The sequence below is a fragment of the Dendrobates tinctorius genome, unplaced genomic scaffold, assembly GCF_039654945.1.
Source record: "Dendrobates tinctorius isolate UK_male_01 unplaced genomic scaffold, ASM3965494v1 ptg000312l, whole genome shotgun sequence".
Taxonomy (NCBI): domain Eukaryota; kingdom Metazoa; phylum Chordata; class Amphibia; order Anura; family Dendrobatidae; genus Dendrobates; species Dendrobates tinctorius.
The window spans coordinates 4416684-4435173 of record NW_027361979.1 but is presented as its reverse complement, the minus strand read 5'-3'; the positions used below and the strand labels follow the sequence as shown (position 1 = coordinate 4435173).

General features: G+C 47.3%; 1 protein-coding gene across 4 annotated transcripts in view; it reads right to left on the bottom strand.

Annotated features, from left to right (window-relative positions):
* The window catches only part of NAV1 (neuron navigator 1), a 241865-nt gene that overhangs the window by 167024 nt on the left and 56351 nt on the right, over window positions 1-18490 (bottom strand). For all 4 annotated transcript variants that reach the window (XM_073561056.1, XM_073561054.1, XM_073561055.1 and 1 more), the window contains one exon: window positions 9687-9825. In XM_073561056.1, coding sequence (XP_073417157.1) covers window positions 9687-9825 — 139 coding nt within the window. The remainder of the gene's footprint in view (window positions 1-9686; window positions 9826-18490) is intronic.

The window sequence follows — 18490 nt, the reverse complement described above, 5'->3', positions numbered from 1 at the left end:
CCCTTGCACCTTGTCTATGTGATACAACATATCCTGCTGCACCGCCACGTGTGGGAACTCGTTTTGAGCCCCTGGGTACAATGGTCTTCCCTCGGAGACCTCTATGTCTTCCCACGCCCTTGCTAGAGTAGGATCCTGGTGCTGAGCGGTCCCGAACTTACCACGGGCCACCTCAAGATCAGGCATTTCTAAAACATCCTCTAGCTGGTCTGCCTCGCCTGCATACACAGCCAGAGGAGAGTCCGCAGATTCTAGTACTTCCTCTGAGATGGGTTCTCCGTCGTCTTGCTGCAATGGTTCAGGGGCTAGCTCTGGAGTACCGTCTTCAACTAGAGGGTTCATGCCACTTTTGCAGTTCCACAAGTCCCAAAATAAGGGAAAGTCTCTCCCCAGGATTACACTGTGTCCCATAGACTTTATGACTGCCGCCTGATGTCTTTTGGTCCCTACTGGCGTGGAAAGAGTAACCCAGGCAGTGGGGTAGTTCTTAGTATCCCCATGGATGCAACTAATGCCCACGGTTAAGTTCGTTAGGGCGCTAGAGTCCACCAAACTGGCATGTACCAAAGTTACTTGACTGCCGGAATCCAAGACGGCATTCACACTATAACCGTCAACCTCGACGTGGCACACGTGTTGTTCATTTCCCGTGAGGGTCTCCGCCACACAGACTGACTGCACATATAACGAAAGAAGCCTCATAGCGTTACAGTCCATTGGCTCTGTAGTCATTGGGCAGTTAGCTGCTACATGGCCAAGCCCGCGACATCGCCAACATTGTATAGGCCCTTGTCTCCTCGATGGAGATCCCAGACGAGGTCTGCTGGCTTGATGTGAGCCCGTACCACCTCCATAGTCCTTTGTAGGTCTGCTACCCTTCATTGTGACGTTCTCTTCTTTTGAAGATGAAGTAGGTTTCGCAGGACTCTCCAGCGATTTCTTGGGGAGCCAGTGGGGTGCTAACGTCCCTTGGAGTAGGCTTTCAGAAGCATTGTAGCGTTCGACCATATTCACCAACTGGTCAGCGGTAGTTGGGTCACCCTGTCCAACCCACCTCTGGATCTTAGCGGGTAAGGACCGCAGGTACTTGTCTAGAACAACACGCTCCACCATCTGTGCAAACGTCAAAGCCTCTGGTTGCAGCCATTTTTTTACTAGATGGATGAGATCATGCATTTGTGAGCGGGCTGGCTGATGCTCCACAAAATTCCATAAATGCACCCTCTGTGCACGTACATACGTGTTTACTCCCAGCCTTGCCAGGATTTCGCCTTTGAGTTTGATATAGTCCATAGCATCCGCTCCACTCAGATCGTAATATGTCTTCTGTGGATCTCCGCTCAGAAACGGAGCAACTACCTCAGCCCATCTGTCTAGCAGTAAGTGCTCACGTTCTGCAATACGTTCAAACACGGTGAGGTATGCTTCCACATCATCGTCTGCGGTGATGTTAAGCAAAGTCTTCTGTACGGCTTTCTGCGCACTAGCAGCGCTTTGTGCACGGTCTCCTGTTGTGAGTTCATTTTCCCCTTCACTACTGAGGCCCGAGGAACTCCCTCTTCTGGTGAAGAAAGGTAGTGAACCTGATTGTCAAACACCTGGGGCTGATGATGATGACTGGCTGAGTGGAGTTAATGACTGGATATAAGGCTGCCGACGCCCTTCTGGCCTGCGGGTGATTTCTCTGTGGACTTCTAGGAAACCAGTCTGATTCCTGCTCATCTAAAGCTAAGATTTCTGCTTTGCCTTTTTGCATTAGTGTTTTGTTTTCCTTGCTTTTCTGGATTCTGCCATTCCCTGCTGGGGTGAGCTGAATCTCCTTTTGCCTGCTGCTCTGTCTTCAGAATATTCCTGAGTTCTGACATAGCCTTTTTTGAAGCCTAGCGTCTTCAGGGCCTTTTTATTGTCAGTTTGTTGGCTCTTATTTTCATAGGGTTTTTCACGGATTGCAGACAGCAGCCTTCCTGTCCTTTCCTATCTAAGCTAGCTTGGGCCCCATCTTTGCTCAGTCTATCTTTCTGTCTGTGTTTTGTTCTTTCTTCTTGCTTCACCGTCATTATATGTGGGGGGCTGCCTTTTGCTTTGGGGTCTGCTCTGGGGCAGTTTAGATTTCCCTTTCTGTCTTTAGGCTATGTAGTCCTCTGGCTGTGATCGAGGGGCCTAGGGCATCGTAGGAGCCCCCCACGGCTACTGCTAGTTGTGTTGATAGGTTCAGGGGTCTGCAATCCGATAGCTGCCAACTTCTCTGGTTTTCTGGACTTAGCTAGCATTTCTATTTTTGCCTCCTACGGTGACTCAATCATAACAGAATCACCCGCCATACCGCAGATCCTAGGGTACTCAATTGCAGGAAAGAATTGTATAAAAAAAAAAAAAAAAAAAAAAAAAAAAAGTGTGTACATTTTTTCCTCTATATCTCTGAGGCCGTAGGGGGAATTTTTTTTTTCTCTCAATGGAGATAAAGCAATTGTCTGATCGTGTGGAGCAGCTCGCTGCGGAAGTGCGGGGAATTTCCGCCTACCTTGCTCATTCACATGCTGCTGAACCAAAGATTCCTACACCTGATGTATTTTTTGTGGATCGGTCTAAATTTTTGAATTTCAAAAATAATTGTAAATTATTTTTTGCCTTGAAGCCTAACTCGTCAGGGAGCTCCGCGCAGCAGGTTAAAATTGTCATCTCTTTGCTGCGTGGCGATCCCCAGGATTGGGCGTTTTCTTTGAAACCAGATGATCCTATTCTGACTAATGTAAACGCATTTTTTCAGGCCTTGGGGTTGTTGTATGACGAACCTAATGCCATTGATCAGGCTGAAAAGACCCTGCTGGCATTGAACCAGGGCCGTAATTCTGCAGAATTGTACTGTCAAAAATTCCGAAAGTGGGCAGTACTTACTACCTGGAATGATAATGCCTTGGTTGCTCTCTTTCAGAAGGGGTTGTCAGAAGCCGTAAAAGATACTATGGTGGGATTACCTGTTCCCTCTGGTCTTGACGATTCTATGTCTTTAGCCATTCAGGTTGATCGGCGTTTGCGCGAACGCAGAGCTGCACGAGAGGTGTTGCCACCTGTTGAACAGATGTCTGAACCTATGCAATGTGATAGTTTTTTCCAGAGAGCAGCGTCAGGAGTTCAGAAGGCGTAATAAGTTGTGTTTTTTCTGTGGAGATGCCTCGCATATTATTTCTGTCTGTCCTAAACGCGAGAAACGCCTTGCTCACACGTTTTCTGTTGGTGGTGTTCAACCTAAGTTTCTTCTGGCTATTACTATGATCTGCTCCCTGTCCACATTTTCCGCCAAGGCTTTTGTGGATTCGGGAGCAGCTCTGAACCTAATGGACTTGGATTTTGCTAAACGTTGTGGATTTTCGATGACACCTCTGCAGACGCCTATCCCTTTGAGGGGGATTGATGCTACTCCTTTGGCTAAAAATAAACCTCAGTTTTGGACCCAGGTGGTAATGCGGGTCGCCCCAGACCATCAAGAAAATTGCAGGTTTTTGGTGTTACATAATCTGCATGATACTATTGTTCTGGGGTTTCCCTGGTTACAAATTCATAATCCAGTTTTGGATTGGAAATCTGTGTCTGTGGTGAGTTGGGGTTGTCGGTGTGCCTTTAGTGAGGCTCCGGTGTTTTCCACCTCTCCTCAGTCGCATGATGTTCCTGATTATTTGGCGGACTTTTATGATGTATTTAGTGAGAATGAGTCTGCGTCTCTGCCTCCTCATAGGAGTTATGACTGTGCAATTGAACTGAGCCCGGGGTGTAAATTTCCCAAGGGTCGGCTCTTCAATTTATCTGTACCCGAGCACGAGGCTATGCGATCCTATATTAAGGAGGCGTTGGAGAAGGGTCATATTAGACCATCCTCGTCACCCTTAGGTGCCGGGTTTTTTTTTGTAGCCAAAAAGGATGGATCATTAAGACCTTGTATTGATTATCTTGCTCTCAACAAAATTACTGTTAAATATCAGTATCCGTTACTCCTGATTTCTGATCTATTCTCCAGAGTTAAAGGTGCTTGCTGGTTTACCAAGCTTGACCTCAGGGGGGCGTATAATCTTATTCGCATTAAGCATGGGGATGAATGGAAGACGGCGTTTAATACTCCGGAGGGACATTTTGAGTACCTGGTGATGCCTTTTGGGCTCACTAATGCCCCTTCTGTCTTCCAGTGCTTCATGAACAATACTTTCTATTTTCCGAGATTTTGTCGATAAATTTTTGATTATCTATCTGGATGATATTTTGATCTTCTCCAAGGATTGGGATTCTCATGTGGAACATATTCGGACTGTGTTCCAGATCTTGAGGGAGAATTCCCTGTATGTCAAAGGATCTAAATGCCTTTTTGGAGTACAGAGGATTTCTTTTTTGGGATTTATTTTGTCCCCGTCAACTATTGAAATGGACCCGGCCAAGGTACAGGCCATTTACGATTGGGTTCAGCCCACTTCTTTGAAGGCCCTCCAGAAGTTTTTGGGTTTTGCTAATTTTTATCGGAAATTTATAGCAAAATTTTCTAGTATTGCTAAGCCATTGACTGATTTGACTAAGAAGGGTGCTGATGTGTTAAATTGGTCTCCGGAGGCTGTTTCTTCCTTTCAGGAGCTGAAGCGAAGATTCACATCCGCCCCGGTTTTGCGGCAACCTGATGTCTCACTTCCGTTCCAGGTAGAGGTGGATGCTTCTGAGATTGGTGCAGGAGCTGTTTTGTCCCAAAAGGATCCTGTAACATCTAAAATGAATCCCTGTGCTTTCTTTTCCCGAAAGTTCTCTCCATCTGAACGTAACTATGATGTGGGGAATCGGGAACTGTTAGCCATGAAATGGGCATTTGAGGAGTGGAGACATTGGTTGGAGGGAGCTAAGCATCAAGTCGTGGTCCTCACTGACCACAAGAATTTGATTTACCTAGAGTCGGCTAAGCGCTTGAACCCTAGACAGGCTAGGTGGGCCTTGTTTTTTACACGTTTTGATTTTGTGGTTTCTTTTCTTCCTGGAACTAAGAATGTCAAGGCTGACGCCCTCTCTAGGAGCTTCTTTGCTGATTCTCCTGTGGTGACCAAGCCTGCTACCATCTTAGGCGAAGGGGTAGTTCTTTCTGCCATCTCGCCCGATTTGAGACGTGCTCTGGAAGAGTTCCAGGAGGACAAACCTGAGCGTTGTCCCAGTGGAAAGTTGTATGTTCCTGACCAGTGGAAGAAGAGAGTGATGTCTGAAGTTCATTGCTCTGCTTTGGCTGGTCATCCAGGTATTTTTGGTACTAGAGATCTGGTGAGTCGGTCTTTTTGGTGGCCCTCCTTGTCTCGTGATGTCAGGAATTTTGTGCAGTCCTGTGGGACGTGCTCCCAGTCTAAATCGTGTTCTCGCTCTAGTGGGTTGTTGATGCCTTTGCCTGTCCCCAAGAGGCCATGGACCCATATTTCAATGGATTTCATCTCTGATATGCCTGTCTCTCAAAGGATGACTGTTATTTGGGTGATTTGTGATAGGTTCTCTAAGATGGTTCATCTTGTACCACTCCCTAAGTTGCCGTCTTCCTCTGAATTGGTGCCCTTGTTTTTACAACAGGTGGTTCGCTTGCACGGGATTCCTGAGAACATTGTATCTGACAGAGGATTCCAGTTTGTGTCTAGATTTTGGAGAACTTTCTGTTCCAAGCTGGGAATTCAGTTGTCCTTCTCCTCTGCTTTTCACCCTCAGACCAATGGGCAGACAGAGAGAACAAACCAGACCTTGGAGTCATATTTGAGATGTTTTATTTCTGCTGATCAGGATGATTGGGTTTCATTTTTGCCCTTGGCCGAATTTGCTTTAAATAATAGAGCTAGTTCTGCCACTTTGATGTCACCTTTTTTTTGTAACTTTGGGTTTCATCCTCGATTTTCTTCAGGGCAGGTGGAGCCCTCTGCCTGCCCAGGTGTTGACACTGTGGTGGAGAGAATGCACCAGATCTGGGACCAAGTGGTGGATAAGTTATCTCTCTCCCAGGAAAAGGCCCAGCGGTTTTCCAACCGACATAGGACCATTGGTCCCCAGTTTAAGGTTGGTGATATGGTGTGGTTATCATCAAAAAATATTGCTATGAAGGTGGCTTCTCCTAAGTTTAAGCCTAGATTTATTGGACCTTACAAGATTTTGGAGATTATTAATCCGGTCTCTTTTCGTTTGGCTCTTCCTGTCACATTTAAAATCCATAATGTGTTCCATAAATCTTTGTTGAAGAGGTTTGTTGAACCTGTTGTTCCGGGGGTTGCACCTCCAGACCCTGTATTGGTTGAAGGTAACATGGAATATGAGGTAGAGAAAGTACTGGATTCCCATCTGGCTAGACGGAGACTCCAGTATTTGGTTAAGTGGAAGGGTTATGGTCAAGAGGATAATTCCTGGGTCTCTGCCTCTGATATTCATGCCAAAAGATTGGTGCGTGCCTTTCATCGGGCTCACCCTGATCGCCCTGGTGGCGTGGTTGAGGGTTCGGTGACCCCTCCTCAAGGGGGAGGTACTGTTGTGAGTTCATTTTCCCCTTCACTACTGAGGCCCGAGGAACTCCCTCTTCTGGTGAAGAAAGGTAGTGAACCTGATTGTCAAACACCTGGGGCTGATGATGATGACTGGCTGAGTGGAGTTAATGACTGGATATAAGGCTGCCGACGCCCTTCTGGCCTGCGGGTGATTTCTCTGTGGACTTCTAGGAAACCAGTCTGATTCCTGCTCATCTAAAGCTAAGATTTCTGCTTTGCCTTTTTGCATTAGTGTTTTGTTTTCCTTGCTTTTCTGGATTCTGCCATTCCCTGCTGGGGTGAGCTGAATCTCCTTTTGCCTGTTGCTCTGTCTTCAGAATATTCCTGAGTTCTGACATAGCCTTTTTTGAAGCCTAGCATCTTCAGGGCCTTTTTATTGTCAGTTTGTTGGCTCTTATTTTCATAGGGTTTTTCACGGATTGCAGACAGCAGCCTTCCTGTCCTTTCCTATCTAAGCTAGCTTGGGCCCCATCTTTGCTCAGTCTATCTTTCTGTCTGTGTTTTGTTCTTTCTTCTTGCTTCACCGTCATTATATGTGGGGGGCTGCCTTTTGCTTTGGGGTCTGCTCTGGGGCAGTTTAGATTTCCCTTTCTGTCTTTAGGCTATGTAGTCCTCCGGCTGTGATCGAGGGGCCTAGGGCATCGTAGGAGCCCCCCACGGCTACTGCTAGTTGTGTTGATAGGTTCAGGGGTCTGCAATCCGATAGCTGCCAACTTCTCTGGTTTTCTGGACTTAGCTAGCATTTCTATTTTTGCCTCCTACGGTGACTCAATCATAACAGTCTCCCTCATCTCGGGGTTGCCGAACCAAGGCCTGTTTTATTGCCTCCAACTGCTCTTGCTGCATCTGGTGTTGCTGCTCCAGAGCCTTCTGGAAGCAAGTATTAGTCTGCTGTTGTTGCACATTTGCTTGCAATAACTGCTTCACTAGTTCCTCCATATTACTGGACTCTTGGCTCTTCAAAAGCGCAGAAGCTTTCAGCCAGGACATACACAGCGTTTTCTCTGCCGTCACAGTCCAGCAGCCACAGTTGCCCGCATTCGAAACACCATTTGTGGGGAATAGATAGCTCAGCTGGGGATCTTTGCTTTGGCACAAGCGTGTGGCTATGAAGTCACTTCAGCAGACTAGCAAGTTCCACATGAATATGGACACGGCATATTTATTGTGCACACTTGTTATTCAATGTTACACATGCCAAACATGAAATAAAACATCTAAGGCCGTCTGGCCACTAACTAACAATAGCAGGCTAACTACAAAATAAACCTATATAACAGCAAACAAGTCCATGTAATCTTACTGTGTCAGCTCCCAGCTCAGCAGACGAGATAGACAGAGATCCCAGCTCCTCCTGATTATATCAGCTGGACAAGTCAGGAAACCAAAACCTGGATTGAATAAGTGGAGGGGGAACAACCAGTCCTTTCCATGCTGATCACTAAGGAAACCAGGACTGGATTACAGTGAAATAAACTGGCTTCATCATCAGTACAGGGAGACATATGAAATGAAACGGGGAGAAATATACCTGTTTTCTAGTACCTCTCCCCTTGGCACCTCACAATATATATATATATATATATACACAGATATATATATATATATATATATATATATATATATATATATATATATATAGTGAGATAGCGCTCCTTGAGTGTGTCGGGGGACACTCGCTTGGCAACGCGATTAAAGGGAATCTGTCAACCCTTTTTTGAGATATCATTCAATTGTGTGTCACATAAGGGTTCTCTTAGTACTTTTGCTTCCCCCTGACCCAACACCTTACATGCATAAATACCTTTTTTATATCGGTTCAGATGTGTGTAAACTGCCACGGTCCGGTCCAATGGGCGGGGCTTATTCAACTGCTCCCCCCTCCCTGTCTTGCTCTACACAAGAAGAAATGCGTCAGGGGGAAGCAAAAGTACTAAGAGAATCCTTATGTGACACACAATTGTATGATATCATTATATGATATCTCAAAAAAGGGGTGACAGATTCCCTTTAAGGCACTCAGGAACGGTTTCTCACTTAAACAGTTTGTTTGGTTTATTTACTCAGCATAAACTACATAACCTAAAGTCCATTTCATTAGATCCACAAGCATATCATGACCACCAGTCTGTTCATGTAGCAAATAAACCTATCTTTCTTATAACCCCCTTGTCTGAGGTTCCAGGGAAGCTGCATTACTAGGATCACTGTCCCGTATGATGACTTGCTCAGCAACGTCCCACCTGAAAGTTCCAGACACTTAGAAGGTCGGTTGCTTCCCCAACACGTTAGCCGTCACAGGCTCTGCAGGTACATGGTCTCATCATGTGCTATTCAGGAAGTCTGTCCTCTTGCAGGACCTTCCAACACAGACCATGTGACCACACCACATTCTCATTATATTGCAGGAGACACACCCCTTGATGGGAGGTGTATGGTTAGCCCGTCCCGCCCAGCTCTCCGGCTAACCCTGTAAGCCCAGCCCCTTATAAGCTAAACAAGGCTTGTGGAACTACAGGTCCCAGAGCAACATTTCAGGCTTACAGCGCAGAGGACCTCCTCCTTTGCGACACATACCGGCCATTCACAACAACGCCGGTCACTGTCTCACAATATATATAAATATATGTATTTAAATACATATGTGCAGTGTATGTATGCATGTGTGTAAGCATGAATGTATGCTGTGTCTGTATGCATGTGTGTAAATATGCATGTGTGTATAGATGCTTGTGTAGAGTGTCTGTATACATGTGTGTGAACATGGTTGTGTGGAGTTTCTATATGTATGTGTGTATATATGCTTGTATCCAGTTTGTATACATGGTGGCTCAGTGGTTAGCACTGCAGCCTTGCAGCGCTGGGGTCCTGGGTTCAAATCCGACCAAAGACAACATCTGCAAGGAGTTTGTATGTTCTCCCCGTGTTTGCGTGGGTTTCCTCCCACATTCCAAAGACATACTGATAGGGAATTTAGATTGTGAGCCTCATTGGGGACAGCGATGATAATGTGTGCAAACTATAAAGCGCTGTGGAATTTTTTAGCGCTATATAAAAATAAAGATTATTATTATTATTCACAAGTGCAATATATTTACGCGTCTTGAATATGAACTGCTATAAAGAAAGACAGAAAAGTCATATTTTCATTCTTACAGCAATTGTTGAGCTTCGTCGTGATGCAGTAGGTGTGGATGGTAAAGAGGTAAGAGAAGAACTGACGTTGCATTCCTCGGAGCTGAGATTTCCCGAGGCATCACTCAGGCCACTGCTTATGGAGCTGCTCTCATCCCAACTGTAAAAACAGAAGTTCTATAGTTAGTGATTCCTCACAATGGCTTTTACTTTAAAATATAATTGAAACAAATTCTTCTAAACAATTTATTTAAATATGGAAAATTTGAATTAAAAATACTATTGTACAGGCGCTCTTATACATGATATGCTATAAAAAGTATACAGTAAATATTGCCAGGGTTATGGACTTATGGCTTCCCCCAAAATTTCACTAAATGGCAAAGTTACAGAAATTTCTTAGTCTACGTTCTCACTATAAGTTTTGGTGAGTTTTTCATGCTGCATATTTTCGAAAAAATGCAAGTAACTTATTTTACTTAAGTGAATCTGTCACCCCATTTTTGGCCTATAAGCTGCGGCCACCGCCATCAGGGGCTTGTCTACAGCATTCTGTAATGCTGTAGATAATCCCCCGATGTAACCTGAAAGAGAAGAAAAACAAGTTAGATTATACTCACCGGGGGCAGGGTCCGACGGGTGTCGCGGTCCGACGCCTCCCATCTTCTAGTGATGGCGTCCTCCTTCTTACTTCTGCCGCATCTCCTGTGCAGGCGCACTGCTCTGCCCTGTTGAGGGCAAAGTACTGCAGTGCGCAAGCGCTGAGAAAGGTCAGAGACGTCCAGCGCCTGCGCACTGCAGTACGTCACTCTGCCCTCAACAGGGCACAGGGCAGATAAAGTACACCTGCGCAGGAGCCGCGGCAGAAGTAAGAAGGAGGAGGTCATCTCTAGAGGATGGGAGGCGCCGGACCGGACCACGACACCCATCGGACCGGACCCCCAGATGAGTATAATCTAACTCATTTTTCTTCTCTTTCAGGTTACATTGGGGGCTTATCTACACCATTACAGAATGATGTAGATAAGCCCCTGATGACGGTTGCCGCAGCTTATAGGCTGAAAATGGGGTGACAGATTCCCTTTAATGGGTGCAGAAATGGTACAGAAAATCCACATCAAAAACTCACCAAAAGCTCATTGTGGGAACTGTCCTGATGCTGACGAAGCCTGTACTGGCCATGACAATGTGATCATCACTAGTATATTACATCACAGCACCTGTCCAGCATTTTTTTTTATTTCAGTGCTGAAGTGGTGCTACTAATCTAAGTTCACTGACCCTAGTATTATACTTACCAGCGGCTGTCTTCAACTCTTCCCGGTACCTTTCCGCTCCCTTGCGACCATGACTTTTGATTGCCCAAAAAGTCAGAAGTAATGATCAAAAGTTCTCAGTGTAAGTCTATGGTAGCCTCGTTCTAGCTCTCATAGACTTACACTGAGTTGTCACTGGCCCAGCAAACACTGGAGCGATCCGACAAGTTACAAACTGATGGCGACCAACATGAGTGGCGCAGGGAAGAGCTGAAGATGGCGGCTGGTAAGTATAAGACTAGGGGCAGGGAACATAGTTTAATAACACTACTCTAGTGCTGTAATGAAGCGGTTCTTTAATCTAAGTATAGAAGTTACTATAAGTGTAGTAATAGGCAAAAAGAGTACTTTCTTTCTATGCAAACTTCAGAGTGGTGTGTCGGAGAAGCAAGAGGTATTTGTAATGAGACCAACCAGATCTAAGTGAAATTTTCAGGATATCAAACCCATAACTTTGGGTATAAACAAAATTTTTCGTTTTTGCCAAAACTAAATGAAAATTTGATTATTTTTAAGGTCAGATACATGCTATCCTTAATACACATAGATTTCAGCACACTACATTTTAATTGCATATCACAAGTACACAATATATGAATCTAAAATCCCACTAACAGGACATCAATGAGAACTCAGCAGAAAAGTTGTCCCCCCAGCTATATCACTCACCAAGCTGGGCGCTCCTGTGCATGGAGGATGGAAGAGCTAGTAGGAGGCCGCACCATCAGCGGAACTATTGATCGGCTAACCGCCATCTATTGTGGATGGTGGGGCTTTACTCTTGCAAGAATTTGATATGCAATACCAAAGATATGAGGCTTTTTATAGAAGGCTAAAAAAATCCTTATTATAGTACATTAAAAAATATGACAAAAATCATATAAATATGTAGAAACAACCGGGCAATACAAATACAAGAAAAAAGTGTTGGGTATACCTGGGTAAAGTCTAGTGTAATAAACTGCTAGATCTATTTGAAGTCTGTTAGACATTATATTATACTAGCTGAAGAGCCCAGCGCTGCCCGGGCATAGTAACTAACTACGGTTAGTTATAACAAATTATAATGATTATATATATCTATATATACAGTATATAAAGATGTGTGAAGAGCCCCGCCCACTCCGCATAGCCACATTCACTATAATATCCCACAACATCCCGTCAGCCAGAGCTACCGGACAACAACCCCTAATATCCCACATCGTCCCATCAGCCAGAGCCATGGGACTACTACTGCTAATATCCCACATCGTCCCGTCAGCCAGAGCCACCAGACTACTACCCCTAATATCCCACATCATCCCGTCAGTCAGAGCTACCGGACTACTACCCCTAATATCCCACATCATCCCGTCAGCCAGAGCTACCGGACTACTACCCATAATATCCCACATCATCCCATCAGCCAGGGCCACCGGACAACTACCACTAATATCCCACATCATCGCGCCAGCCAGAGCTACCGGACTACTACCCATAATATCCCACATCGTCCCATCAGCCAGAACCACCGGACTACTACCACTAATATCCCACATCATCCCGTCAGCCTGGAGTCAGAACCAGAGCACTGAGTGGAACGGTCCTAACTTCCATACTGGGGATCCCTTTAAGAGAGGCCTGGCATCAGAACCAGAGTGCTGAGTGGATTTGCCCTGACTTCCATACCAATGATCCCTTTAATAGAAGCCTGGGGTGAGAATCAGAGCGCTGAGGGATTTACCCTAACTTCCATACCGGAGATCCCTTTAAAAGAGGCATGGGGTTAGTACCAAAGCGCAGAGTGGATTTTCCCTCACTACCGTACCGAGGATCCCTTTAAGAGGGGACTTGGGTCAGAACCAGAGCGCTGAGTGGATTTGCCCTAACTTCCATACCGGGGATCCCTTTTTTAAGAGAGCCTGGGATCAGTATAAATTTTTACAATTACATCTTACATCCATATAAGTGATGGTTAATTAAAATATAGCACACACGAACATGATAGTACATTATATTGTACGCAATATTATAATGACACTAAGTAGTCACCCCTGGAAGAAGTGTTTCATTGTGAAACGCGCGTCAGGTGTGTTGGGTTCCTGGTGTCCTATACCGCTGGTAAAATTACCTTTTCATATTGATCTATTGTGTGTATAATCCTTTTTTGTGTATAGTAAATGACCATTATATTCACACTATGTCTTTATCATATGATATGAATTTCTATACATAATATAATATCTAACAGACTTCAGATAGACCCAGCAATATATTGCACAAGACTTTACCCAAGCATACCCACCCCTTTTTTCTAGTATTGGTATTGCCCGGTTGTTTTTCCATATTTAAAAGTTTTTTGTCAAATTTTTTGAATCTATATATATATAATCGTCTAATTCTGTCTGTCTGTCACGGAAATCCCGCGTCGCTAATGTGAGGATGGTAGCCAGGGTCCGGAGGAGAGGAGACTCCTCCGAACCCTGGGTACCATAAATCTGTAAAAAATAGAATTAAAATTAAAAATAGTGATATACTCACCTTCCGACGGCCCCCGGACTATTTCCATCCTCTCACCACGCGCCCGCCATCTTCAGGTCCCAGTAAGGCTTTGCGCCAAAGACCGTTGATGACGTCGCGCTCTCGCGAGAGTGACGTCATCTTCAGTCCTTCGCGCTAAGCCTTACTGGGACCGGAAGATGCATGTACTCCGGTGCCAGTGCCACACTCCTCCCCCAGCCTCCGGCAGAAAGCGACAGCGCTGGACCACAGGAAAGATGGGTGAGTATAAATGGGGTTTATTTTTTGCATGTGTGCAGTTTCCTAGGGGTGAGGGGGACCACGCATACCAGGAAAGAGGGGTCAGGGGACCATACATACCAGGAAAGGGGGGTGAGGGGGACCATGCATAACAGGAAAGGGGGGTGAGGGGACCATGCATACCAGGAAAGGGGGGTGAGGGGACCATGCATACCAGGAAAGGGGGGTGATGGGACCATGCATACCAGGAAAGGGGGGTGAGGGTGACCATACATACCCGTCAAAGGGGGGTGAGGGGGACCATGCATAACAGGAAAGGGGGGTGAGGGGACCATGCATACCAGGAAAGGGGGGTAACGGGACCATGCATACCAGGAAAGGGGGTGAGGGGGACCATGCATAACAGGAAAGGGGGGTGAGGGTAACCATGCATATCAGGAAAGGGGGTGAGGGGACCATGCATACCAGTAAAGGGGGCGAGGGGACCATGCATACCGGGATAGGGGGGGGTGAGGGGGACCATGCATACCAGGATAGGGGGTGAGGAGACCATGCATACCAGGAAAGGGGGCGAGGGGACCATGCATACCAGGACAGGGGGTGAGGGGACCATGCATACCAGGAAAGAGGGGTGAGGGGGACCATGCATACCAGGAAAGGGGGGTGAGGGTGACCATACATACACGTCAAAGGGGGGGCGAGGGGGACCATTCATACCAGGAAAGGGGGGTGAAGGTGACCATGCATACCAGGAAAGGGAGGTGAGGGTGATCAGACATACCAGCAAAGGGGGGTGACGGGACCATGCATACCAGGAAAGGGGGTGACGGGACCATGCATACCAGGAAAGGGGGGTGAGGGGACCATGCATACCAGGAAAGGGGGCGATGGGACCATGCATACCAGGATAGGGGGGTGAGGGGACCATGCATACCAGGAAAGGGGGGTGAGGGGACCATGCATACCAGGAAAGGGGGCGAGGGGACCATGCATACCAGGATAGGGGGGTGAGGGGACCATGCATACCAGGAAAGGGGGGTGAGGGGGACCATGCATAACAGGAAAGGGGGGTGAGGGGGACCATGCATACCAGGAAAGGGGGGTGAGGGGACCATGCATACCGGGAAAGGGGGGTGACGGGACCATGCATACCAGGAAAGGGGGGTGAGGGGACCATGCATACCAGCAAAGGGGGGTAACGGGACCAAGCATACCAGGAAAGGGGGTGAGGGGGACCATGCATAACAGGAAAGGGGGGTGAGGTTAACCATGCATATCAGGAAAGGGGGGTGAGGGGACCATGCATACCAGTAAAGGGGGCGAGGGGACCATGCATACCGGGATAGGGGGGGTGAGGGGGACCATGCATACCAAGAAAGGGGGCGAGGGGACCATGCATACCAGGACAGGGGGAGAGGGGACCATGCATACCAGGAAAGGGGGGTGAGGGTGACCATACATACCCGTCAAAGGGGGGGCGAGGGGGACCATTCATACCAGGAAAGGGGGGTGAGGGTGACCATGCATACCAGGAAAGGGAGGTGAGGGTGATCAGACATACCAGCAAAGGGGGGTGACGGGACCATGCATACCAGGAAAGGGGGTGACGGGACCATGCATACCAGGAAAGGGGGGTGAGGGGACCATGCATACCGGGATAGGGGGGGTGAGGGGGACCATGCATACCAGGATAGGGGGTGAGGAGACCATGCATACCAAGAAAGGGGGCGAGGGGACCATGCATACCAGGATAGGGGGGTGAGGGGACCATGCATATCAGGAAAGGGGGGTGAGGGTGACCATACATACCCGTCAAAGGGGGGGGCGAGGGGGACCATTCATACCAGGAAAGGGGGGTGAGGGTGACCATGCATACCAGGAAAGGGAGGTGAGGATGACCAGACATACCAGCAAAGGGGGGTGACGGGACCATGCATACCAGGAAAGGGGGTGACGGGACCATGCATACCAGGAAAGGGGGTGAGGGGGACCATGCATGCCAGGAAAGGGGGGGAGAGGGGACCATGCTTACCAGGAAAGAGGGGTGAGAGGACCATGCATACCAGGACTGGGGGCTGAGAAGATCATGCATTCCAGGATTGGAGGGTGAGGGGGACCATGCATGCCAGGATAGGTAAGTGAGGGGACCATGCATACCAGGATTGGAGGGTGAGGGGTACCATGCATATCAGGATTGGGGGGTGAGGGGTACCATGAATATCAGGATAGGGGGGGTGAGAAGACCATGCATATCAGGATTGGGGGGTGCATTATTATTAAATCTTCATAAATATACTACATACATATTCTAGAATACCCGATGCGTTAGAATCGGGCCACCATCTAGTCTATTATAATAAAGAAGCTTTTAGTTTTATATAAAAAGCCTTAACTGTTGATTTTGGATTTGCTTTTTTAGCTTGACTATCTAGGATTGAGAATATTGGTGTAGTAGGAATTTGATATGGCAAGAACGTAGATTCACTATTAAGTATGATCAGAGTGAGCTGTTTGGACTTGTTGATAATGAATAATACTGAAGGTTCACTATCTGACTTTTAGGGTGTGTGCACACGCTGCGGATTCTGCTGCGGAATTTTCCGCGCGGATTTTGCAAAACCTGCAGGTAAATCCGTAGGTCAAAAGACCTGAGGTTTATCTGCGAATTAGCCCATGAGGTTTGACACCTCTACAATGGAGCAGGTGTCAAACCGCTGCGGATTCCGCACAAAGAAGTGACATGCTGCGATTTTGAAACCGCAGCAAATCCGTGCGGAAAATTCTGCACCGTGTGCACTGCGGTTTTTGTTTTCCATTGAAAATAAAGGTACTGTACACCGCAGCGCCAAATCCGCTGCGGATCCGCAGCAGAATCCGCAGCGTGTGCACATACCCTTACAGATACACTGCAATTCATAACATAGGAAACTGTAAATGGTCCTGTAAATCAGGGGTCCCCAACCGCCGGTCCGCGGCCCAGCACCGGGCCGCTGCAGTGCCCTTGCCGGTCCGCGGGCACAAGGGGAGCCAGGGGCGGTCAGTGGCGTAGCGGGGGCTGGGGCGGCGCGCAGCAATTCTTAGACTGCCCTCATGTGTAGCGGCGGCCAGGGAGCGATCCAAGCAGCTACCGCTGCATGCAAGAGGGAATAGCAGGAGCGGAGCTGCAAGGACCCGTCCAGCTTCCTGCCCGCCGCCCGCGCTTCCTGTCTCTGACTGACACAGAGAGGAGAGCGCGGCCGCTGCTGTGTCAGAGCGAGGAAGCGCGGGCGATGCTGCGGACAGGTGAGAGGTGGTGTGTGTATATATAATGTGTGTGTGTATGTATGTCTGTGTGTGTGTGTATAAATAATGTGTGTGTGTGTGTGTGTGTGTGTGTGTGTATATGTATGTCTGTCTGTGTGTGTACATGTATGTGTGTGTGTGTGTTTGTCTGTGTTTGTGTAGGTGGAGCCTGGCCCTGGAGGAGACCATGATGGGGAGAGAAGGCCATGAAGGGGTAATGGGAGAAGGCCATGATGCCTGGGGTGATGGGAGAAGGCCATGAGGGGGGTAATGGGAGAAGGCCATGAGGGGGTAATGGGAGAAGGCCATGATGGGGGTGATGGAGAGACGTCAGTGATGGGGTGAAGGCAATGATGGGGAGAAGGGAGTGATGGGGAGAAGGGAGTGATGGGGTGAAGGCAATGATGAGGAGAAGGGAGTGATGGGGTGAAGGCAATGATGGAGAGATGGCAGTGATGGGGAGAAGGGAGTGATGGGGTGATGGAGCACTCATTCAAAACCTATGGTGAGTTGAGTCACATTATAAATGTTATTTAATTATACGTATGCACTGCTACACTACAACCGCGTCCACAGCCCCGCCCCCTTATGCCCAAAGCCCCGCCCCTGCCACACCTCCATCCCCGCCCTGCCGGGACATGGAAGAATGGGCTTGCTTGAAACCGGTCCCTGGTGCAAAAAAGGTTGGGGACCACTGCTGTAAATGATTGATAGCTGCTGAAAAAAAACAGACTGCACACGGACAGCACACAGATGACAAGTGAGAAAAAAAAATCATCCCAATTTTCCTGATGAAACTCGTGTGAACAAGCCCTAAGAATTAGAATCTGTCCATCTCTCAGCTGAAATACCAAATAATTGAGCAGGTGCACACCCCAAGATTGGAAGGTTTTAGACAAAAAGTTTTCTATTACTTCGCAGAGAAGCATTTTGGATCCACATGTTACAAATGATGGTTCCAAAGGGATTAGACTGAGAGCATGAGATTAATCATTTATTATAGTCATTGTATAGTCTAGCACAATTTCCCACTTTGCTTTCTAGACGCTGCAGACCAGCGGGAACTACAAGGGGACATTTAGCTGAAAGGCTGATGAGGAAGAATGCTGGACTCAAGTATAAATTTGCTTATTTTTCTGCATTATTAATGAAACCTCTTGTATAAGCTGTTTGGTAGATCGCCTATTACAGGGAATCTGTCAGTTTTTGCTATGTAATCTGGGGGAAAGATGAGGTAAGGCTGAGTCACTGATTTCAGTGATGTGTCACTCATTAGGCTATGTGTTGTTCATTCAATACAATCTGTGTTTTATCAGAAGATGATTATCACTTCCAAACAGTTCCCACCTGCATCCTGGTCCAACTCTGCCCCACCACTGATTAGCAGCTTACTGTCAATACACAATGTACATAGAAAGCTGTGGTGTGGGCGGAGTTAACATTCTTAGCTCTGCTGAATGCTACATCTAGAGACTCTGTGTCACA